This window comes from Bos taurus, chromosome 16 (assembly GCF_002263795.3).
Source record: "Bos taurus isolate L1 Dominette 01449 registration number 42190680 breed Hereford chromosome 16, ARS-UCD2.0, whole genome shotgun sequence".
NCBI lineage: Eukaryota > Metazoa > Chordata > Mammalia > Artiodactyla > Bovidae > Bos > Bos taurus.
This window is the reverse complement of record NC_037343.1, coordinates 23,461,690-23,487,440: the sequence shown is the minus strand read 5'-3', so window position 1 is coordinate 23,487,440 and position 25,751 is coordinate 23,461,690. Positions and strand designations below refer to the sequence as shown.

At 40.1% G+C, this 25,751-nt stretch overlaps 1 protein-coding gene across 2 annotated transcripts in view; it reads left to right on the top strand.

Annotated features, from left to right (window-relative positions):
• The window catches only part of EPRS1 (glutamyl-prolyl-tRNA synthetase 1), a 64,648-nt gene extending 50,118 nt beyond the window's left edge, over nt 1-14,530 (top strand). For both annotated transcript variants that reach the window (XM_059875455.1, NM_001243320.1), the window contains 9 exon segments: nt 1,223-1,302; nt 1,533-1,634; nt 2,674-2,829; nt 3,320-3,517; nt 3,980-4,153; nt 7,567-7,727; nt 10,639-10,717; nt 13,998-14,062; nt 14,168-14,530. In XM_059875455.1, the coding sequence (XP_059731438.1) occupies nt 1,223-1,302; nt 1,533-1,634; nt 2,674-2,829; nt 3,320-3,517; nt 3,980-4,153; nt 7,567-7,727; nt 10,639-10,717; nt 13,998-14,062; nt 14,168-14,318 (1,166 nt within the window). In that variant the 3' untranslated portion in view covers nt 14,319-14,530.
• Nucleotides 14,531-25,751: the final 11,221 nt, after the last annotated feature.

Here is a 25,751-nt window from a genome sequence, read left to right as displayed (position 1 = left end):
GAAAAGCTCATTGAACATTAGAGACAGCTTCCAGAGTTGAGTTTCACCTTTTATTTTGTGATATTTGTAATTCCTGTTGATGATACAAAGTTTAATGAATGTGGATAAAGATGAGTGCAGATTTGAGTGGCATAGAATTTTGTTCTCTGACAGTATGCTTTGTGGAGCTCTTTGTCATCCAGATAAAATTTTTTTTTTTTAAAAAAAACACTTGTATCATCTTTCATTTCATGCTATAATTTTTCAGAACTTCCCATGGACTTTTATTCTTGGAATTGATTATAAAATTGCAAACACTAGTGTTTTATGCCCTATTGACTTGAAATTAGTCATTTTCAGGTTACATTTATATAGAGTTTTTATAGGGTAATAAGTGATTTCATTTACACCTTGTATTATTCTCACAATGGTGTAGTTAGGAAAGTAGAGACAGCTACTGTTATCTCCACTTTGCAGGTTAAAGAAAAACAAGTTCTCTGATGGGATAAATGGTTTTCCTAAAACTACACATAATAAATGGGAATACCGCTTGGAAAGTTCGAGCCTTTGGGCTTGTTAGTGTCTTCCAAAGTGGTTATCTATCTTTAGAGCTAGAGATTGTTTGCTCTTTATTTGATACTTTCAGTGATACTCTTAATAATGATGCATTATTAAAATTATGACACCAGCTTTTTTTTTTCACAAGGCAGATTGGCAAAGTTTTCTTTTTGTTTTATTAATTGTAGATAATCCTGAATAGGCTATGATAAGACAAGTGTCTTCACTTAAATTACCAGTTCATGGCAAGAGCTTTCAGACTCTGGGTAGACACAGCAGATAGATTTAATGTAAAGTTTGGTAGCTGCTGCATTTAGCAGGTTATTTAACTTCTCTAAGCTCAACTTCCACATTTTCAGTATTGAGATGATATTTATTTCATGGGTTGAATGTGAGGATTGAACAGTGTAATGAATGCAAACAACTTAATATAGAACATAGTATATACTGTAAGATGTTCACTTAATGTCTAGAAACAAAACACTGAGAAGTTGTCAAATGTAAATCTCATTGTGAAGAACATAAAATACGGTCAAGTTTTTCCTTGACTAATCCATTTTCTGAACTACAGTACCGCTCACTCACCTGCACAGACACAGCGCTTTAGTTCCTATTATGTTGCTGGTTTATGGTACAGCCTGCAAGGGGAACGACTGACTGCCCATGCTTCCCTGTGTCTTTTCAGTAATGTATCCTGCATATGCGAAGTGGGTGCAGTCCCACAGGGACCTGCCCGTGAAGCTCAACCAGTGGTGCAACGTGGTGGTAGGTCACTCCCATCTTACAGTTCTTCATTCTTCTTCTTAGCCATTAAAAAAAACACACACAACACATGTTTTTTCTTACTTTTAGATTCAAAGGATTGGGAATATGAAAGCATTTTTGAAATATTGATATTTTGGATCACAGTTAGGATTTCTGATTGCTTACCACATAAAGTTGTCACTAAAAATTGAAAAGCTCTAACGAGCAGACCGTGTTCTTGTCTCTTCCAGCGCTGGGAGTTCAAGCACCCTCAGCCTTTCTTACGTACCCGTGAATTCCTCTGGCAGGAAGGGCACAGTGCCTTTGCTACGTTTGAAGAGGCAGCAGAAGAGGTATAAAAGTTGTGTTCCATGTTAATTCTGTTCTGATTCTTTGTCCAGACTATGCATTCCACCCCCTCCCCAAGCTGTGAGTAATGCAGTGCTATCTACATGGTAGTAATCATTCAGTAAATAAGTTGAAATTTGGTCTGACTCGAAATGACATTATAAGACAGCTTTCTGGTATAAATTGTTTTGTTCCTTAAAATTTACATATCACCTCTTAACGTTAAAAGCAGGTTAATTCAAATATGTTAATGTTAGTTGCTCAGTCATGTCTGACTCTATGCAACCCCATGGACTGTGGCTCACCAGGCTCCTCTGTCCATGTTACTCTCGTGGCAAGAATATGGGAGTGGGTTGCCTGCCATTCCCTTCTCCAGAAGAATCTTCCTGATCCAGGGACTGAACCTGGATCTTCTGCATTGCACGCAGGTTCTTTACTGTCTGAGCATGAACTTAAGGAACTGCATATTGAAATTTTATTAATAAACGTACTGCTTTAAATTTTCAGATGAAAATAGTTTTGGACTTCAATGTATAGAAGAAATTATTATAATATCATGGGTGAAATTAATTATTCTTCAGGATGTCTTCACCCAGGTTACTGTGTATCTTTTATAAGCATTCATTTTTCTCTTATATTCTAAATTTATGTATATTAAAAATTATTCTAAAACAGATAACTAATGAGAACCTACTGTATACCTCAGGGGACCTTATTCAGTGCTCTGTGGTGATCTAAATGGGAAGGAAAAAGAGGAAATAGTACAGCTGATTCTCTTTGCTGTACAATAGAAGCTAATGCAACATTGTAAAGCAATTATACTCCAATAAAAATTAATTTAGAAAAATGTTCCATTTCTTTGAGTTCTGCTTTGTCTCTCTTAATGAATTTACACTGGCTGCTTTAACCTTTCCAAGAAAAAAGATTTTTGTTGTTTGAAGTGCTTTCCCCACCACAGTTAGTTTTAAATAGTACAGTTTTTATAGATCTATAACCAATAAATATAGCATAAATTTGAACACTTTTACATTTAACATGTTACAGGTTTTGCAGATACTTGACTTATATGCTCGGGTATATGAAGAACTCCTGGCAATTCCTGTTGTAAAGGGAAGAAAGACTGAAAAGGAGAAATTTGCAGGAGGAGATTACACCACTACAGTGGAAGCATTTATATCTGCCAGTGGAAGAGCTATCCAGGTATCAGTCTGCCACAGAGGATTCCTAGGGGACTGAAAGCATAGCCATGGCCAATCTGAGAAGTTTCTTCTGCCATCAGAGAAGTAGACTCTTAAAAAAATATATAAATATCACATGCTTCTAGGTTGTGTTATAATTTCAGGCCAATCTGTCCCATTCCCCCCGAATCTCCGATGTCAGTTAAGTCAAGCTTGTATTCTGAATTACCAGAGCATGGATATATTTTTTTAAACCTTTGTAATTAAAGTTACGCCTATGAAAGGGTCTGCCTTACAGCAGAAGAGGTATAATAGTTGTCTTCTGTATTAATTCTGATAGAATTTTTTTTAACTAATCTTAGTCTTTTTTGTATCAGTTATGCTTTAAAAACTCATTTAACATAAAAAGGGAAGATAAAGCAGATCTAGTGCCATGCTAAGGTGTGTGGTCTTAACAGTAGTTATTTTCAAAGGCAAAATGGGTTGTTAAAAGATGTGTTTCTCTCTTTTAGGGAGCAACATCACATCATTTAGGACAGAATTTCTCTAAAATGTTTGAAATCGTTTTTGAAGATCCAAAGACAGCAGGAGAGAAGCAGTTTGCCTATCAGAACTCGTGGGGCCTGACAACTCGAACTATTGGTGTGATGACCATGGTTCATGGGGACAACGTGGGCTTAGTGTTACCGCCCCGTGTCGCCTGTGTTCAGGTAAGCAAAGTATTCCTGGTCATCATTTCTTTTATAAAATTCAAGCCATATTTAGTGAAGAAAATTTAAAAGTGTGCTTTTCTGGATGTCATTCAGGTAGGTTTTGCTGATATGGAAACAACACAGAATACAGTCTCGATTTCAGTGTTGTGTAACTATGTGTATTATTCATGTTACTGTTTTCTACCCTTTAAAATTTTCTACCTACTTTATAAAACTTCTAGAAATTATTTTTTGAAATGATTTATAATAGGTTAAATGAGAAACAAAAATGCATTCATCATGGACAAACAATATGCAGCTCATTGCTAGATATTCTGTGTAGACCACAGAAGTTGACTGCTGTGAAGATTTATGGCCACTAGGAGGTTTTGATTTGTGAGTGCTAGGTGGTGATTGTGAATTCATTACTTTTGTATGATGCTGCTTTGTACAAATTTGTAATATCACGCTGGATTCTAGGTGGTGGTTATTCCCTGTGGCATCACAAATGCACTTTCTGAAGAAGACAGAGATGCTCTACTTGCAAAATGCAGTGATTATCAAAGGCGGTTACTCAGTGTCAATATTCGAGTTCGAGTTGATTTGCGAGATAATTACTCACCAGGTTGGAAATTCAATCACTGGGAACTCAAGGTAAAGTCTTCCGTTGCATATTTTACTCCCACTCTCCCAATTTGGAATTTTATTGTTTGAATAAAAATGATCTTGAAGACCTTGTTTATGGTTAACAAACCCCCTATGGTTGTTACTAAAACGTTTATATCAAGGATTCATAAAATAAGTTATTTCAATAGTAAGACTATCAGAATCATGGTGCATGGACATCAACTGTTAATAGCTGTCATTGGTGCAGCTAATCAGAGAGTAATTTCACACCACAGTTTAACAGTGTTGTGTTCATTCTTACTTTGTATATTCAAGTCTAGTCTAAATTCTGGTTTAATGTTTTTGATTTAACTTTTATTGCACAGTCATTAATAGGTGATCTGTGTTCTTTATTCCATTTTTCAGACTTCTGAGATTTAACTTTTTCTTAATGATGAAACAGGAAATCTTGTTAGAACTAGCAGTTAGGAGTCAAGAATTTATAAACTCATATTACAGGCAGTGGATGGGAAGAGGTAGTGAAGTTGCAGGTTCAAGCTTTCAAATATGCAGTCTTAGCCATACTGGGATTATTCAGTATTAATGCATGTTGGGTTCCCAAAGTTGCTCATCTTTATCTCTTTATTTGTCTTAAATGGCCCCTCAGATAAATCTCTGCTGAAGGATAGTAGTTACATTGATGCTGCTTTCCTTTTGTGATAAACTTTTTCCTTTACATACTCTCCTACCTTTAATAAAGACTTTAAAGTTGTGTAAATTTCCCTTTAATTGCAGTCTTTTTTACTTACGTGGAAATAGCAAGTGTGTGATTTCAGTAATACCTTCTCTAAACCCATTTGTACTTGCCCAAGGTACCAAAAAGAAACTTATCCCTTGCTACTAACTGGACTGAAAGGTAAAAAAATAGTCCTCCACGCCTGTGGGCCTCTCCTTTGCCTTCCTCTGGTCTGTCCCAGCCCTCCCTTGCCCAGGATAGGATGGAGTCCTAGTGCATTTTTATTGTCATGTCTTTTTAGTTTCTTTTAATCAGGAGTAGTTCCTCAGCCTTCCGTTGTCATCCATGGTATTTACATTTTTGTAAATATAGGTCAGTTATTTTATAGAACGTTCTTCTGTTTTGATGATTACTCATTAATTTTTGCCTTCTCCAGTAACTTTTCTTCTCTCTTCCTGCTGAGGGTAGTCTCCCACTTTTGATTTTTTGATTTTCTGCACTGATTTTTATTATTTGTATGCATGCCTTAATTACCCTGCAAAACATGAAGCTTCTTCAGGACAGGATCTCTTTCTTATTCATCTTTTAAAATATCATTGCACTTAACACTGTTTCTTAACGCATGTATCAGTTCAGTTCAGTTCAGTCTCTCAATCGTGTCTGACTCTTTGCAACCCCATGAGCTGCAGCATGCCAGGCCTCCCTGTCCAGCACCAACTCCCAGAGTCCACCCAAACTCATATGCATTGAGTCGGTGATGCCATCCAACCATCTCATCCTCTGTCGTCCCCTTCTCCTCCTGCCCTCAATGTTTCCCAGCATCAGGGTCTTTTCAAATGAGTTAGCTCTTCACATCAGGTGGCCAAAGTATTGGAGTTTCAGCTTCAACATCAGACCCTCCAATGAACACCCAGGACTGATCTCCTTTAGGATGGACTGGTTGGATCTTCTTGCAGTCCAAGGGACTCTCAAGAGTCTTCTCCAACACCACAGTTCAAAAGCATTAATTCTTCGGTGCTGGACTTTCTTTATAGTCCAACTCTCACATCCATACATGACCACTGGAAAAACCATAGCCTTGACTAGACAGACCTTTGTCGGCAAAGTAATGTCTCTGCTTTTTAATATGCTGTCTAGGTTGGTCATAACTTTCCTTCCAAGGAGTAAGCGTCTTTTAATTTCATGGCTGCAGTCACCATCTGCAGTGATTTTGGAGCCCCCCAAAATAAAGTCTCTCACTGTTTCCATTGTTTGCCCATCTATTTGCCATGAGGTGATGGAATCAGATGCCATAATCTTAGTTTTCTGAATGTTGAGCTTTAAGCCAGCTGTTCATGGGGTTCTCAAGTCAAGAATACTGAAGTGGTTTGCCATTCCCTTCTCCAGTGGACCGCATTCTGTGAGACCTCTCCCCTATGACCCGTCCGTCTTGGGTGGCCCCACACGGCATGGCCTAGTTTCACTGAATTAGACAAGGCTGCAGTCCATGCATGTATACATTCATCCAATGTATACATTGGATGAATAAAGGGAAACAATAAAATAATGTGAAAGTATACAGTATTTTGTTCCAGAGAATTGTTATTTTGTAAAGTAAGTCTTCTCTAGGGGGTAAATCTTTTTTTTCTAGAGTAAAATTTACATTTTTTCGTTTGGCTTTGGTTTGGGGAACGACTGATCAGCTGAACTGTGTAGACAGGCTCCTAATTTAAATTCAAAACAATTATAGAGGATCATTCACTCAAAAAAGGAAAATGTGTTAAAGTTTTATTTGTTAGGAAGTTTCTAGCCCCTAAAAGTGGGCTCTCTCTCAAGCCTTAATCCACTCAGAGCAAAGTCATTATGTGGATTCACAAGGATTGAACATCCACAAGGCTTAAACTTGCATATGCTCCTTAAGCTCCTTTGTAAAAACCCTGGGCTCCTAGGGAGTGGTTCTTTAGTCCCAGGACCAGCAGCTCAGCATCACGGGAGAACTTGGTGAAAGTGAAGGGAGAAGTCACTCAGGCATGTCCGACTCTTTGTGCTCCCATGGATTGTAGCCCGCCAGGTTCCTCTGTCCATGGAATTCTCCAGGCAAGAATAGTGGAGTGGGTAGCCAGTTCCCTTCTCCAGGGGATCTTCCCAACCCAGGGATAGAACCCACGTCTCCCACATTGCAGGTGGATTCTTTATCATCTTAGAACTTGATAGGATTACAAATTCTCGGGCCACATCCCTGGACCTACTGAGATCAGAAACTCAGGTGGCGGAGCCCAGCAGTATGTACTTTGACAAGTCCTTCAGTAATTCTGATGCTCAAGGTAGAGCAGCCAGAGCCAGGGCCTTCCCACCAAAGCACACCATGTGCCATGAATGAGTCCAGGATGTGCCAAGGAGCCCACTGTGTTTACCCCCGTGTGCCATGCAAGTGTGATTTTCCATGTGTGCTGTTATGTGAGAGAAGTTAGGAGCACCGAGCTGGACAGCTGTCCTCCTGTTTCCCTATTAAACTCTTTCCCAGCTCAGAGCCACTTGGGCAGTAGCTTCATCCTTAGGTTTATGCCTTCTCATTGGAATAGGTTTTTGAAGTATATCAGGAATATTACCTTCTCTTTAAAGTGGTTTGCATCTGTCTTTGTGTTTCGGATATTTTTGATTTATAGTAGGTAAAGCCATGACATCAGTCTGTTTATTCAATTGGAGATGTGCATGTGTCATTTTTCACTGCTTTTTTGTTTTCTAGGGAGTCCCGATTAGACTTGAAGTTGGGCCACGTGATATGAAGAACTGTCAGTTTGTAGCTGTCAGACGAGACACTGGAGAAAAGCTGACAATTGCTGAAAATGAGGCTGAGACGAAGCTTCATGCTATTTTGGAAGACATTCACATTAACCTCTTCACCCGGTCAGTTCCTTAGAGTTGCTTGTGCCTCCCGTCTTCTCATTGTGCTCAGCCTTTGAGATCTCTACCAAGGAATCCGTGATTGCCCCCATGGGAAGTCATCTTTCCCTCCAAACTCCCATGGTTCTTAATTGGCCTTTCTCTTTGGTTTTTTGACTCATATTGTGGTTATTTTCTATATGCTTTCTGCTCCCTGTTGGGTTTGGAGTGATGGACTGTCTGTCCCTTTGACTGATTTGGGTTCATTTTAGGTCCAAGCTTTTATGATACATCAGATTTGAGGTGCAGAAGCACTGATTCTCAGTTGTTGGGTACACATTAGCAGCACCTGGGGAGCTTTTCAAACTACCTGGGCCTGGGACCCTCCCCGAGAGGTGTTAATTTAATTGGCCTAGGGGGCCTGGCGGAGAAGGCAATGGCACCCCACTCCAGTACTCTCCCTAGAAAACAAAAAAGCAGTGAAAAACTGGAGCCTGGTAGGCTGCAATTCATGGGGTCGCTAAGAGTCGGACACGACTGAGCAACTTCACTCTCACGTTTCACTTTCCTCCATTGGAGAAGGAAATGGCAACCCACTCCAGTATTCTTGCCTGGAGAATCCCAGGGATGAGGGAGCCTGGTGGGTTGCTGTCTGTGGGGTTGCACAGAGTTGGACACAACTGAAGTGACTTAGGAGCAGCAGCAGAGGGCCTGGCACCTTGAGTAGTAATCGCCCTCTGGTGGTGATAATATGTCACCAAGGCTAAGAACCTCCTGAAGGGGTTGGGTGATGGAAAGGCTTGAGGCTGCCCTGACCTCTGGAGAGGGGACTTTTAGAATCACAGATCTCAAGGCAGAGGCACTAGAAGATGAGGGGCCTATGTGTGGCACCTTATTTTCTTTCCTGTCCACCTGAAGCAGAGAGGAAGACCTGTGGCCACTGGGGATAGAGGCTCAGTTTGGGGTGGGGGGCCTTGCCTGCACCTTCCTCGTTTACCCTCTAATACCTGTGTCCGATTCATGTTCATCTTCAGTAAATCTTGCACATAAGGAGTGAATCCGTTTTGTCCTTGGCTTTGGTGCGTTTATGTGATGGTAGGCAAGTGAACTTGCTTTTGTTGGCTGGCTTGCCTTAAAATGCAAGTGATAATAACGTCTCTTGAGGTTGACTTTCGTGGATTTATTTGGCCAACAAATGCATAATTCATATGAAGTTCATCTGAACTCAGAACAGGAGATACTGTCAGAGACACAAGATTAGAAAGCTGCCTGTCCTCGTTGCTGTCACCTGAATAGTGCTCTCAGCGCAATGATTCTTCTCCAGAGATTCTCTTCAGAGTCACCTGGGAGCTTTGGGAACAGAAAAATACTTGGACCTTATACCTGGAGACTCTTATTCATAGTTTATTAAGATAGATTCTGCTCATCTGTATTGTTAACATGCTCTGTGTGATCCAGATGTACATCCCTGGTTGGAAAAGACACTGCTTTAATGGCTAAAAAAACAGGACTTTTTTATTGACATTTTAAAAATTTTTAATTAGAGGCTAATTGCTTTATAATATTGTGGTGGGTTTTACCATACATTCACATGAATCTGCCACGGGTATACATGTGTCCCCCATCCTGAACCCCCCTCCACCTCCCTCCTCATCCCATCCCTCAGAGTCATCCCAGTGCACCACCCCTGAGCACCCTGTCTCATGCATCAAACCTGGACTGGTGATCTGTTTCACATATGATAATATACATGTTTCAGTGCTATTCTCTCAAATCATCGCACCCTCACCTTCCCCCACAGAGTCCAAAAGTCTGTTCTTTACATCTGTGTATTGACATTTTAATTCAGTAAATTTATTAATGTAAGTTGCTTACATTAATAGTGTATTTTTTTTCCTTCCTTAAGGCTTCAGCCTTGGAAGTGGCATATTCCTTTCTGTATCTCATTGGCTGTAACTTAGTCACTTGGGCCCACCCACCTCACTGCAAAAAAGTCAGAAGAAAGGGAAACAGATTTGGTGGACAGTGAATAGTCATGGTCAGGGTTCCCACAGTCTAGCCCTGAGGTTCAGAAAAGAAACATATGCCTTCTCTTCATTGGTCCCCACCCGTGAGTGCTCCTCGTGTGATGTGTGACTGTGAGTGTGGAAGAGAATAATATTTATTTCATTTCTGGAAGCTGAGGTTCTTACAGAAGACTTACAGAGTATGTGAAAATAGCTTGAATAATATATATTTATGTGTTTTTCCTTTTTTAAACATTTTCATGCCTTTGTGTTTGATTCTCACAACAATTTGATATGGTGGTTAGATGAGTATTTTTCCAATTTTGTATAAGGGAAAACTAAGACCAGAGAAGTTTAAATAATAACCTAGACTCTGGTAGGTAATAAGTGGTAAAGCCAGGAGTTAGAATATTGATCAGTAGATATTTAATGACTATGACAAAAGTAATTGTTATCTGCATGTGCTTGGCAAATTTTTTAATGTTTCCAGTAATGCAGTGATGAGCTAACTAATAGCTAGTGATGAAGTTCACTGACTGTCACTGCTGGAGACAAAGTTGAGGTTCATGTTGAATTCGTCTCAATTCTAAGTTGTTATTCTTTCATTAAATTATGCCATTAAAAAAACTGTCGTATTAGTAAGAAAAAATATGTATTCACTTCTAATTCTGGGTAGCCTGTGGCTCAGTGGTAAAGAATCTGCCTGACAGTGCAGGAAACACAGGAGATGCGGGTTTGATCCCTGGGTCGGGAAGATCCCCTGGAGGAGGAAATGGCAACCCACTCCAGTATTCTTGCCTGGAAAATCCCATGGCCAGAGGAGCCTGGCAGGCTACCATCCATGGGGTTGCAGAGAGTGGGACACAACTGAACTAACACGTGCTTTAGTTTATTAGTAAGAAAAAATATGTATTCTAATTACTTGATAGGGCTTCTGAAGACCTTAAGACTCATATGGTTGTGGCTAATACAATGGAGGACTTCCAGAAGGAGCTTGATTCTGGGAAGGTAAGAGAATTCTGAAAATCTTTTAATATAAACGTATTTCAGTGAGTGGTATTTTAAGACCATTAAATTTATGTATCATGTTAATCCCTTTTCCAAAGCCTGTCACATAAAAGGTTTATATATTATTCAGCCTTTGGTTTCCATTGACTTTGCTACAGCAGTAAAATATTCTGTTATTTTTGGATAACACTGTGAACTGATTTTATAACAGCTTTCTCTCATGTTCATTAGGCTCCCTGAATGAGTTTCATTCTGTATGATCCCTAATATTTTCATTATTGAAAAATTTCATTTTGTTTTCTCAGCTTAAGTTCCTAAAGTAAACATTGTTTTAGTTTTAGAAATCTAATGGGCAGATTCCTAAAATAAGGAATGCTTGTTTCTGATCTCTCACTGTTTGTACTTACCCAGATCTTAATTGATTGATCTTTCTGAATAATGAGTGAAAAATATCACTCATTTCTAAGCCTGTTTTTGAGAACGAGTGGGTACTACTGGATTCCATAAAACTGCACGGGTTTTCCTAATGGCTCTTTAAGGTTTTATCAGTTTTGTGTGCTCTGTATATGCACATGTTCCCAGCCAAAACTTAATTTTCATAAAGAAGAGGTTTCAGTTTGTAAAATTATTAATTACTGGAATGAATCACGTATGAACTTTAGTATTCTGGTATACATGTTTACTTATACAGCCTGTTCTGTGTCCCCAGATTATAAATGAGAAAGCCACAGGCCAGAGTCTAAATGAATTACCCCAAGCCATACAACAGCAGGCCTAGTATTAGAATTAATACTAATTAGGGTCTCTCTTCTGATTCAGCTTAATGTACTTTTTCTCTGTATGTTTTTAAAAAATTCATCCTGAGTGTATAAGACAAGATTTTAGTTGGTTGTGATCATTGACCTCTTAATATGTCTGTCAGTTTACTAATCTGAAAAATAAGTACAAAATTGTATCAAAATCCCCTTCTGATCTATAATTCTATAGTATTTAGCCTTCTATTATTCTTGGTTTTTTGCCTTAGTAATCTTCCACCTTTCTGATTTCCATCGTTTGTCACTTGACTTCAAACATATTTCAGATTTCTATTTCTTCTAGCCTTTTTGCCTGAGAATGGACACTGTGTATATTTTTTCTTCCACTGTGATTTATTTACATTTTCATAATTTTTTTGTTCCATAAAGTATTGAATTTTATGATTTCCTTTATTATAGAAATATGGTAGTCATTCTTACAGTAAAGTCTATTAAAGACATTGCATAAGAGTTAATAAATCAATAGAGTAACTTATCAGTTAATCCATTGCTTTCAAAGAAATGAATCTCAGCAGATATTAGTGGAATCATATTCTAATATTAGATAAGCTGTTGGAGACATTTCAACATCTGTCCTGAACCAGAATACAGTATTTTGGTTGTATGTCCAAAGATCACAGAGAGACCAAAACAACTGTTGTTTCTTGTATTCAGTAGTCAGTTTCATCTCCCATCTCACCTCTTGTTGGTCAGCTTAGCTATGTTGACTGACTGTCAAGCAAGTTTTGAAGCTATGGTAAATAAAATTGGATTTACTGGGAGGGGAGAAGGAGGAAGGGATCTTTGGAACTTGAATGTAAGTGAGAGTTTGATTTTCTACCCTTCCTTGTTGGTATAAATGAAAAAAATTTTTTTTTATATATCTGATTTGTAGGACTTGATTTTAGTAAATTTTTCCAAGGAGGTGGTCTTCATTGAATGAAAAATAGATGTCATTTATATGTAACATATACTTGTTACCGTTGACATAAATATATCTTTAATTTGTTGATCATTATTTCTATTATTACATTACTATTTCTCATCAGTAACATTTCTGCTGAAGAGTTCAAGAAATTATATATTGCAAAAGATTTTGTCTTTTTAAAATATAGATGTAGAAAAAATGAAAGATAAAAAGGTAAAAACCTTTCTATGGCTGAATGAATCACCTAAAAATGTGTATTCTCCTTTCACATTAATGAATTATGTGCATAAATAATAAGAAATTTCAGATCTTATCAAAAGCTTTGAGGCTAAAAAGAATTGAATCTTTTGGTTTTTGTTTCTCACAAAAGTATCATTTATGAGTCCAAATACATCTAATAACAACTTTGGTTGAATTTGTTTACATGCTTTACCATTTTAAATTAAAAAATTTTTTTTAGAAATACCTTTCCAAGTCTTAGTGATTTTTTTTCTTAGTGCAAAGAAATAAGATTACTGTAAAATTTGTTAATATTATAAAAAAATATAGCTTTGTGTTGTACATTAACAAAAATAAAATTTCTAAGAAACTAAATTTAAATTTATTGCAGTTTTTGTAATTGGGTTAGTATTTATATCATAGCATAATTAGAGACTGATTAAGGTTTTCCCCCTACTCTGTCTTCTAGAATAAATTTTAAATAATACTTTTAAGAATGTTCCGTTTTTTCATGCTTTTTGTTTGTATAAATGCTAATGATTTAGTAAGTTTCAATACAGGGAATTAACTTTGTTAGTTCAGCTCTTATGTCTGTAGGTTTGTTTTTTCTTCTGTTTTCATTGCAGAGTTTCTACATTTAGATTTTACATTAATTATTTATATATCCAATAATTAATTTTATATTGTTTGTATATAAAATTAAAATTATATACTTAATTATATGAACTTCCTTGGTGGCTCAGGCAGTAAAGAATCTGCCTGCAATGCAGAAGACCTGGTTTCCATCCCTGGGTCAGGAAGATCCCCTGGAGAAAATGGCTACCCACTCCAGTATTCTTGCCTGGAGAATCCCATAGACAGAGGAGCCTGGTGGGCTGCAATCCATGGGGTCACAAAGAGTTGCACAGGACTGAGCAACTCACACTTTGTTTCACTGAAAATCAGTTTACTATTTGTCTTCTCCATCCTCCTGATAACCTTGGAGCCAGGTAGAGCAGGCGGCAGTGCAGATTTGAAATGAGGATGCTTTGAAATTCACTTTTTGTTCCTTCTCTTCAGCACTATGTTGCAGCCAGTTTATTTGGTCATTTAAGTGTATTACAAAGATGTCTTTGTTATGGGCCGATGTTACATAAAGTGTGGGTTTGGGATAGTGGAAAATATTGCTTTCCTATCTCGGGCATCTCTGAGCAAAGTTCTTAGCAGGTTTGCAAGGTGTCATGGCCTGAAAAGGGCTGGGAGGCCTGTCCTTTTTGCTTGCAGGTTTAATGCAAAACTCAAATGTTCCGTTTATAGAATGGAAGGAGTTGTAAATACTGAACATTTTTTTTCTTGTTAGATTGCTCAGATTCCATTCTGTGGGGAAATTGACTGTGAAGATTGGATCAAAAAGACCACTGCCAGGTAAGATAATTATGTTTAACAGATAAAACCTATGAGGTATTGCAATGAAAAAGAATAGAAATGCATGGTATAAACGAATGGATTTTTTATTTGTTTTTGATTCAGGGATCAAGATCTTGAGCCCGGTGCTCCTTCAATGGGAGCTAAAAGCCTGTGCATCCCCTTCAAACCACTCTGCGAGCTGCCGCCGGGAGCCAAGTGCGTGTGTGGAAAGAACCCTGCCAAGTACTACACCTTGTTCGGTCGTAGTTACTGAGGCATACAACAAAACCCCAGCTTCGACCCTCCTCACTTTTTAAAAAAAGAACTGATACTAATCTTCCCAGATAGAGACAGTTTTATGATTTTTTTAAAAATAGAAGTTCTAAAAGGAAGTCACATGAGACAAATACCTATTCTTATGCCTAAATCAACAGTGGAAAAAAAACTTTTCTGTAACCAGCCCCAGTAATAAATATCATGAACTAATACTGTTTCATGTATTCATTTGTTTCTGAAATACTTTAATTCTATGCCACAGTTATTCTAACCGTTCTGCTCCATGTAGCCCTCTTGTTTCAGGCCTTGCACCACCAATTTCCCATTTCTTCCGTGTTGGAGTGCTTCCTTTTCGTAACTCCTTGGAATATTAAAATTGCCTTTAAGCTTTCTGTTTAAAAAGTAAAATACAACCACAGATGTCCCAAAAGAGATTTCTCTTGAAATCTGTTGGAATTTCTTCCTGATTACTGTGGGGTCTTTAAAACACCACTCATGATTTACTAGAGTGGTAAGCCCTCCTCACCTCTACTTCCAACTTTGTGCTTTTACTCACTCACCCTGCTTCTGCGCCTGCCCACCCCCCTCCCCACCCCGCACACTTCTGTTCTCACAGAGGTCACACTGCCACTTCTGCCCAAGCTGACTTCTTAGTTCCTTGTCTTACCACATCTCACTGCTTTAACTCTGCTGCTAGAAAACGTTGCTCTTTTTTTTCCCCCCACTAAAATCACTCTCACAATTTGCCTTTTTGCTTTTGGCTCTTCTTTCTTTTCTTTTAAAAATGTATTTTATTATTCTTTGGTTGTGCTGGGTCTTCGTTGCTGCGCTCAGGCTTTCGTTGCAGTGAGCGGAGGCTGTTCTTTGTTGCATTGCTCAGGCTGCTTGTTGCAGGGGCTATTCTTGTTGTGCAGCCTGGGCTTTAGTAGTTGTGCGTGGCTCTACGGTGTGCAGGTTTCAGTAGTTGCATCACACAGGCTCAGTAGTAGTGTCTCATGGGCTGTAGAGCAACTGGCTCAGAAGTTGTGGTGCCCTGACTTAGTTGCCCTGCAGCATATGGGACATTCCCAAACCAGGGATAGAACCCATCCGTGTCCCCTGCATTGGCAGGCAGATTCCTATCCACTGTGCCACCAGGGAAGTCCGTGTTTTTCTTAGTCATGTGTCTTCCACTGGCTTCCTTTCCTTGGCCTGCTTGGTAAGACATCGGTGTGCTGTGTCCATACTTGGCCCTCTTATTCTTTTAAGAATTATTTTTTTTTAATGTAACATTTTTAGTCTTTACTGAACTTGTGGACCATTTTTAGTCTCTGCTGAACTTGTTAAAATATTGTTTCTGTTTTGTGTTTTGGTTTTTTGGCTGAGAGGCATGTGGGATCTTCGCTCCCCTACCAGGGATCTGTCCTGTATCCCCTGCTTTGGAAGGCGGAGTCTTAACCACTGGATTGCTAGGGAAGTCCCTGGTTACTCTCCTGTTCTTTAATCAGCCTCATCTCATCCTGTGGTTTCAAGTAGCATTAATAGGATGATGACTCCCAACGGTTTTCTCTCCCAGACTGAGCTTTAGCCCTCCATCCCAACTGCATGTTGGGTTTTCTTGAGTGTTGGATCAACATTTCAGGTCAACCTGTCTCAAAAACCTCATTTCACTCTACTCCCAGACCTGTTCCTCCTACATACAGTATTTCCTGCCTGAAAGATGAGCATTACGAAAATGGACTTAGTCACTTAAACTAGAACCCCGAGAGTCCTCCTGGTTGGCTTCTCCAGCACCTCATCAGCCACCCTTAGTTGGCTGTGAAACCTATTCCTGTTACCTCTGATGTCTCTTGGGTCCCTCCTTTCAGCATCAAGGTCACCTTTTCACCTGTTCCCTCTTACACTGATCACTCTGCTGCCTCCAGTTTTGTCTCCAGGCCAGACTATTGCACATTCCCACAGGTGTTTTTTTCCTTTTTCCTAAACTACAGTATGTTGAGACTTTTTTTTCCCCCTTAAAATCCTCTCGTAGCTCACCATTGCTAACAGGATAATAAAATGTAGTCTCTTTCCATTCAGCCTACCTGTCTAGTCTCCTTTTTAATCAGTCTAGTAGAGTCCTTTGCAACCTAACCATTTGGGATTCCCTATAAACCACACGCTATTTCTCACTTCTGGCCCTTTGCCTGCAATGCCTTTCATTCCCCATTTCTTGTCTACTTGGTTTATCTCATTTCAGAGCCCTGCTCCATCTAATATGTTATCCCACTTGGTGGTGATAAATATAAAGGGAAAAGTTCCCAAAAAAGGACTTGAAATTTGAGCTGTGCTTTGAAGGGTGAGTAGAATTTTAATAAACAGAAGAGGAAGGACAATCTAGGCAGAAAGAAAAACATATGCAAAGCCTTTCAAAGTATCTGCTGTGCATGAGAACACAGCAAAACTCTCCTGAAGTGGTAAGAAATTATCATAGGAAAGCAGATTGCATAGAACATGCTTTCAGATGCCTAGCTTAATGAGATAGGTGTCTGAGCCATACTTGTGTACTCAGAATTATTGATGCATGGCAGTTCAGGATGCTTTATCTTGCTTTTCTACTCTTAGTAGCTGTGTAAACTTTCTATTCCTTCAGCTGAAGGAGAGAAGTCTAATATCTGTATCATAGTTACTCTACCTCATAAAGTACTCAGAACAACACTGAGCGCATAATAATAGCTAGTGTTAGTTACGACACTGATGCAAGGTCACTTGGAAGTTGCTCCTGGGATATATAGCTCTAGTTAACAGTAATTACCTTGGTGCCTAGGAGTTTGTTTTTTGTCTGCAAATTAATAAATGCTGTAAAGCAGCAGTCCTCGACCTTTTTGGCACCAGGGACCTGGTGGAAGACAATTCTTCCATGGATTGGGGAATGGGGGGTGGTTTCAGGATGATTCAAGAGCATTCTATTTATTGTGCACTTTTTGTTATTACATCAGTTCCACCTCAGTCATCAAGCATTAGATCTGGGAGGTTGGAGACCCTTGCTTTGAAGGACAAGGTGTTTTTATGTTTTTGCCAGCCCCTGACAAAAGCCTGAAAAGTAGTTGAAAGACTAACCACATTTTGTTCTGTGGCCCCTGGCTGTTTTGGAGGCAGTGGCCATCTCTGACAAACAGACAGACAGATCCCATGCTATTGTCTGAGGCTTCAGATCCGCAAAACCAATCACAGAAGAGCTTGACCTTTGCTGTTTTAAAGAAATGCTCACTACTTAAAGGAACTCTCCAGAAAGCAGTTATGTTAGGAAAGGAATCCTTAACCCCAAATCTATGTGTGATAAACTGGCTGTTTTCTTAAATTGAGGTTCAGCTAAAATATCAAAACTCTTCCAAATATCTTAAGCACAGTGGTGCTTTTCAAGAAGGTATCAACCTGACTACAAACACTATCCTTTTAGAAACTATCACTATTTTCTACTTGCAGGCTGCAGTCACTAGCCGGATACATGACTGACAGGAAAGTGCTTGTGTGCCTGATATTCATGGTTTTCAAAAAGAAAATAAAGAGGTCAAGGTATATTTACTGCAGGCACCGCTCGCTGTGATTTCTGGTGTAGATCCCGTATTAGTAAACTCTAGTTCATCCATGATGGTGTGTTTAGAATAGTTCCTAATTATGTCAGTAAATCACATGAAGCCTTCATGAAAATTGGACAATAACGGCAACTCATTTGGCTGCTAGTGGCGAGGTCAGCAGCAGTGGAACATTCCATAAGGCAAGCAAAGAGGCATTATGATTTGAGAGTCTGGATATACCACCCTAATTATAGCTGGTTTTCGTTATAAATATTAGTCATCTGTTATATAACTATATAACTTTTCCTATTTTTTTGATGGTGATTTTTCACTGATACATGAGTGAGATAAATGTATAAAACTGTGGATTTAACTGTAGAGTTGTTTTGTATTTAAGTTGCAGTCATTGTCTTTTAGTGTGCGGAAAGCAAAAACGTTTATTTATTTTTTATTGAAGGATAATTGCTTTACAGAATTTTGCTGTTTTCTGTCAAACCTCAACATGAGTCAGCCATAGCTATACATATATCCCCTCCCTTTTGAACCTCCCTCCCATCTCCCTCCCCATCCCACCCCTCTAGTTTGATAACAGAGCCCCTATTTGAGTTTCCTGAGCCATACAGCAAATTCCCGTTGGCTATCTATTTTACATATGGTAATGTAAGTTTCCATGTTACTCTTTCCATACATCTCACCCTTCTCCCCTCTCCCCATGTCCATAAGTCTATTCTCTATGTCTGTTTCTCCATTGTTGCCCTGTAAATAAAAGGAAAAATCTTTGTCTCCCTGCACTGAAGGGTCTGGTGGCTCAGTGGTAAAGAATCTGGTTGTCAATGCAGGAGATGTAGGTTTGATCTCTGTGTTGGGAAGATCCCCTGAAGAAGGAAATGGCAACTCACTCCAGTATTCTTGCCTGGGAAATTCTGTGGACAGAGGAGTCTGGAGGTCTGCAGTCCATGGAGTTGCCAAAGAGTCAGACTCGACTCAGCCGCTGAACAACCGAAACACGTAACTGTGGTGCTCAGCAGCTCTGGGAGCATCAGGGATCTGCGGAGGCAGCTGCCCCGGCCCTGTTATTTTCAAACATATCTTTGGCCCTTTGTCACTTTCACTGCGTCTGCAAAGTGCTAGCCATTTATTTCTTTAATGAATTGAGTGCCTGCAATGTACAAAGTGTTAGAGCAGACAGTAGAGAGTTAAACGTTTTTTCTTCTTGGCTTCCTCTTCTCAAAACTATTCTATTTTAGATGGAAAATCAGGCTATCAAGTGGACAAGGAGATGGACTGAGCGTGGGCGGCCACTGCCTAGTGACGGTGACACTGACACGTCGTGAGGTGACCCCTGCCAAAGTAACCCTGTAACAACCCTGCCATTGAGATGACAGCAGCTGGAGAGTGCGATCCATCCCGTTCTGCCAAACCATCAGGGTTAGAATAACAGGCACAAACACGTGTCTGGGGCTCAGGGGGTGATGTTAAATTGGTGGCTTCATTCAACCTGACTGAAAAATTGAAGAGCTTGGAACGTCAATCGTACTGAAATGATATGAAAAAATTCTATTAAATAAGTCTCAGATGATACAGCTCTATTGGCAGAAAGTAAAGAGGAACTGAACAGCCTCTTAATGAGGGTGAAAAAAGAGAGTGAGAAAACCAACCTAAAATTCAACATTCAAAAAACTGAGATCATGGCATCTGGTCCCATCACTTCATGGGAAATAGATGGGGAACAAGTGGAAACAGTGACAGATTTTATTTTATTCTTGGGTTCCAAAATCGCTGCAGATGGAAAGATGCTCCTTGAAAGAAAAGCCACGACAAACCTAGACAGTGTATTAAAATGCAGAGACATCACTTTGCTGACAAAGGTCTGTATAGTTAAAGCTATGATTTTTCCAGTAGTCATGTACAGATATGAGAGTTGGACCATAAAGAAGGCTGAGCACCAAAGAATGGATGCTTTCAAGTTGCGGTGCTGAAGAAGACTCTTTGAGATCCTTTGGTCAGCAAGGAGATCAAACCAGTCAATCATAAAGGAAATCAACCCTGAATATTCATTGGAAAGACTGATGCTGAAGCTGAAGCTCTAATACTTTGGCCACCTGAAGCGAAGAGCCAACTCTTTGGAAAAGACTGATGCTGGGAGAGATGGAGGGCAGGAGGAGAGGATGACAGAGAATGAGATGCATAGATGGCATGACCGACTCAATGGACATGGGTTTGAGCAAACTCCAGGATATAACGAAGGACCAGGAAACCTGGCGTGCTGCAGCCCATGGGGTTGCAAAGAGTTGGACATGACTTAGCAACTGAGCAACAACAACAAAGTCTCACGTAATACGGTCACCAAAACCAAATTTTGTGATTAAGAAACACCTGTTGAATGAGTGAGGCGCTTGGGGTTCCACAGACTGGTGACAATGTTAACACTGACATTACTTTACGTGTACTAAATATGTAATTGGCTTCTCAGGTGGCACAGTGGTAAAGATTCCGCCTGCCAATTCAGGAGACAGGGGAGATGCAGTTTCGATCCCTGGGTCAGGAAGATCCCCTGGAGTAGGAAATGGCAATGCACTCCAGTATTCTTGCCTGGAAATTTTCATGGACAGAGGAGCCTGGCGAGCTATAGTCCCTGGGGTCGCAAAGAGCTGGATGCTCCTGAGCATGCACTTGCAGGCACACAAATACGTAACTGTACTATATTTCCTTCCAGCATTCATTTTCTCACTCTTCTGAACAATTATTCCAGAGCTTTTCTCCCCTCGGATTCTCAGTACTTCCCCTTTCTGACTTTTGGTTGATCAGGTTGATGTCTATTTCACTAAGAAGATAGAGACAATATGAAGAGACTCACAAGAACCCCCACCGTATCTTTCCCGCTCAAGTGTCCACATTTCCACCTTCTCTGCTATTTCAGATGAACTATCGTCTTTTTAAAAAATTTATCATTTGTTTTATTAAAATATAGTTGATTTATAATATTATGTTGGAGAATGAAGTGGCAACCCACTTCAGTATTCTTCCTGGAGAATTCTATGGACAGAGGAGCCTAGTGGGCTACAGTCCATGGGATCACAAAGAGTTGGATACTACTGAGTAACTAACACACATTGCATTAATTTCTGCTATATGTCAATAGCAAAGTGACACTTATATATATTTCTTCATATTCTTTTCCATTATGTTATCACAGGATATGGAATATAGTTCCCTGTGCTATACGGTGCTGTGCTTAGTCACTCAGTCATGTCCAACTCTTGGTGACCCCATGGACTGTAGCCTGCCAGGCTCCTCAGTCAATGGGGATTCTCCATGGCGGGGATGCTGGAGTGGGTTGTCATGCCCTCCTCCAGGGGATCTTCCCAACCCAGGGATCAAGCCTAGGTCTCCCACATTGCAGGCAGATTCTTTACTGTGAGCCACCAGGGAAGCCCAAGAGTATTGGAGTGGGTAGCCTATCCCTTCTCCAGGGGATCTTCCCAACCCAGGAATCGAGCCGGGGTCTCCTGCATTGCAGGCAGATTCTTTACCAACTGAGCTACCAGGGTAGCCCATACAGTGCTATCCTGTAGGACTTTGTTTTTATGCATCCTATATGTGTTTACATCTGCTAATCCCAAACTCCCAATCCTTCCTTCCCCTACTCTCTCTGCCCCTTGGCAACCACAAGTCTGTTCTCTGTGTGAGTCTGTTTCTGTTTTGTAAATAAGTTCATTTGTATCATTTTCTTATATTCTACATATAAGTGATACATGGTATCTGTTTTTCTCTTTCTGACTTACTTAATATGATAATCTCTACATCCATCTATGTTGGTGCAAATGGCATTTCATCCTTTTTATGGCTAATATTCAATGGTATATATAATATGTACCACATCTTCCATATCCATTCATCTGTCAGTGGTCATTTAGGATGTTCTGTGTCTTTGCTATAGTAAATAATGCTGCCGTGAACATGGGGGTGTATGTATCTTTTTGAATTACAGTTTTGTCCAGATAGATGCCCAGGAATGGGATTGCTAGATCATATGGCAATTCTATTTTTAGCTTTTTGAGGAACCTCCACTCTGTTCCATAGTGGTTGTACCAGTTTATATTCCCACCAATAGTCACACCCCCTTCAGCATTTATTATTTGTAGATCTTAAAATGATGGCCATACCATAAGCTAGTATGAGGTGGTATCTCATTGTAGTTTTGATTTGCATTTATGTAATAATTGGCAATATTGAGCATCTTTTCATGTGCCTGTTGGCCATCTGTATGTCTTTAGAGAAATGTCTGTTTAGGTGGATGAACATTCTTCTCATAGCAGAGGGCACCCCCTCCACGTGTGCACTAAAACTCCTCAACTCTGGCCGCCTTGATGGTGACACTTCAGCAGCTCTCTCCGTGTATCATCACATCTTCTTTCTCTACTGGATCTTTCCATCAGCTTAAAAATGTGCTGTTACCTTCCCCAGCCTAAAAATACCCTTTCCTGTCTCCATATTCCTTTTGCTTTGCAATGAAACTCCTTGAAAGGATTATCTGTACTTGCCATCTCCAATTTCTTCTCTCTGTTCTCTTGAACCCAATTCATGTTGTTCAGTCAGCAAGTCGTGTCTACCTCTTTGCGACCCCATGGACTGCAGCGTGCCAGGTTCCCCTATCCTTCTCCATCGCTCAGAGAGTTGGCTCAAATTCATGTCCGTTGAGTTCAGTGATGCTGTCTAACCATCTCAGCCTGTGCTGCCCCTCTCCTTTTAATCTTTCCCAGCATCAGTGTCTTTTCCAATGAGTCTGCTTTTTGCATCAGGTGGCCAAAGTATTGGAGCTTGAGCTTCAGCATCAGTCCTTCTAATTCTGGGTTGATTTCCTTTAGGATTGACTGGTTTGATCTTGTAGTCCAAGGGGCTCTCAAGAGTCTTCTCCAGCACCACAGTTCAAAAGCATCAATTCTTTGGTGCTCAGCCTTCTTTATGGTCCAACTCTCATATCTGTACATGACTACTGGAAAAACCATGGCTTTGACTAGACAGAGCTTTGTTGGCAAAGTGATGTCTCTGCATTTTAATGCACTGTCCAGGTTTGTCATAGTTTTTCTTTCAAGGAGCATCTTTTAATTCCATGGCTGCAGTCACCATCTGCAGTGATTTTGGAGCCCAAGAAAGTAAAATCTGTCACTGTTTCACTTAGTTTGCCCTCTCGCTAAGGTCACCAGGGCCTCCATAAGGTTAAATCCAGTCATCATTTCCAGTCCTCAGTGCTTCTCGTCCTCTCAATATTTGACCCAGCTAGTTCTCTCCTCTTTGAAACACATTCTTTCTTGAATACTACTGTACTCTCCTGGCTTCCCTTTCATCTTTCTGGTCCTTCTCTCTTATCTACTTGTATCTTCATTTTGTATTTTCTCTCACATCCTTGGTTATCTCTGGGCATCTTTTGACTTCTAAATCCATGTATTGTCAACTCTCAAGTTCACGTATTCCCAGCCTATCCCCTTCTCCTCTGAACTCCAGGCTCCCTTATCCAATTCTCGACTTAGCGTTTCACCTTGGATGTCTAATAGATACACCAGGTGACAACGTTTCCACCTCTTGCTCCCACACTGTTCCTAGAGCTGTCACCTTTGTTTTACGTTCATCTCACTTTGCAGCGTCATTATTTTGGGCCAAAAACCTTAATGTCACCTTGACTGCGGTAATTATCACAGTCTGGTTGTCTAGAAGTCTCACTGTTAGAATAGCAACTGAATTGGCAATGATTTATGCAAAATCACTGCAGATGGTGATTGCAGCCATGAAATTAAAAGACGCTTACTTTTAATTAGGAAGGAAACTTATGACCAACCTAGATAGCATATTCAAAAGCAGAGGCATTACTTTGCCAACAAAGATCCGTCTAGCCAAGGCTATGGTTTTTCCAGTGGTCATGTATGGATGTGAGAGTTGGACTGTGAAGAAAGCTGAGTGCCGAAGAATTGATGCTTTTGAGCTGTGGTGTTGGAGAAGACTCTTGAGAGTCCCTTGGACTGCAAGGAGATCCAACCAGTCCATTCTAAAGGAGATCAGTCCTGGGTGTTCATTAGAAGGACTGATGCTAAAGCTGAAACTCCAGTACTTTGGCCACCTCATGCGAAGAGTTGACTCATTGGAAAAGACTCTGATGCTGGGAGGGATTGGGGTCAGGAGGAGAAGGGGACGACAGAGGATGAGATGGCTGGATGGAGTCACCGACTTGATGGACATGAGTTTGTGTGAACTCCGGGAGTTGGTGATGGACAGGGAGGCCTGGCGTGCTGCAATTCATGGGGTCGCAAAGAGTCGGACACGACTGAGCGACTGAACTGAACTGAACTGTGAGATACCAAGGAAATTATTAGGGCTACATCTAAGTAGTCATATTTTAGTCAAAATCAGTGTATTAGTCTTAAGTTCTTCAGATAAATAGAACCAGTAGGATATGTATATAAATAGAGACTTACTAAAAGGAATTGGTTCCTGCCATTATGAAGGCTGAGAAAGTCCCAATGTCAAAATGGCAAGCAGAGACCTATGGTGTAGTTTTAGTCTAAAGGCCCACAGGCTCTAGACCCAGGAAGAGCCAAGCTTTCAGTCTGACCCTGAAAGCTGGAAAAAAGCCAGTGTCCCAGTTTGAAGGCAGGCAGTCAGAGGAATCTTCCCTTACTTGCAGGAGAGTCAGCCAGTTTGTTCTGTTCAGGCCTTCAACTGATTGGATGAGGCCCCCACTAAGGATGTATGTGTGTTATGTGTTAGTCGCTCAGTTGTGCTCGACTCTTTGCAACCCCATGGACTGCACTCCACCAGGCTCCTCTGTCCATGAGATTTTCCAGGCAAGGATACTGGAGTGGGTTGCCTGTTTTACTTAGTCTACTGATTCAACTGTTAGTCCCACCCAAAAACACCTTCATGGAAACACTCACAGTAATGTCTGACCAAATATCTGGGCACCTGCAAACCCAGTCAAATTGATGCATAAAACTAGCCATCACAGTCAGACTTCAAATTCAGTTAGGATTGGGTATAGTCATTTCAATCTGTATTTCTTTAAAGGATTGACTGTAGGCAGTCTACTCAAAGCAATAGCAGCTACTGTTGTTTTAGATATTTGGGAACTGGTAAACCTTTAAGGCTTATACATGACAGAAGATAATATTAAAAGCAAAAATATCTTCTTACATCGGTTAAATCAAGACACTGTAATTTGACTTTCTTCCTAAAACTAACTGGGATTATGTCTTTAGCTCCTTTAAAGGTATTATATCTTTCCTAAACATGAAGAATGTTTTTTTTTTTGTCTTATTTATGGAAAGGGTTTGGAAGTGGGGTGCTTGTTTATTCCAGATCAGTGCGCAAGGCAGAAGAAAAAAATCACCCGAGCTGTTTTTTGGCTTTCACTTACTGTAGCTCTAATCTCTGGATTACTGACCCCTAGAATATTCCCTGTTCCATGTAGTATACAGAATTAAAAGCCACTCACACACCAGGTTGACAAGATATGATTGTTTATGTAAAATGTCACAACGATTATTGCAAACACGGAGTGTGGAATCTAGAAAGGCCATAGCCATACATGAGTTTGTGCATAATTCAGACACAGAGGCTCTTGACTTTTGTAATGATACACACAAATGAGCAAAAGAAGCCCCTCCAGTTCATATCTGGAAGTTGGTGTCTTCTATTTCCATAAGTCCCTGCTCACGTGACATCTCTTGCTTAATTGCCCTTTAAACTGTTTTATGGCTTTATAGCAGCCTGTAAAAAGTGATTTTCAAATATGACAGGCGCTGAAAGGCTGTAGGGGAGAGCTATCCAAGAGCTGTGATCTCTACATCTGCTCCCCTAAGAGCTCAGCCTTCCCAGGAAAAGGAGAGGGACAGCAGAGCGCC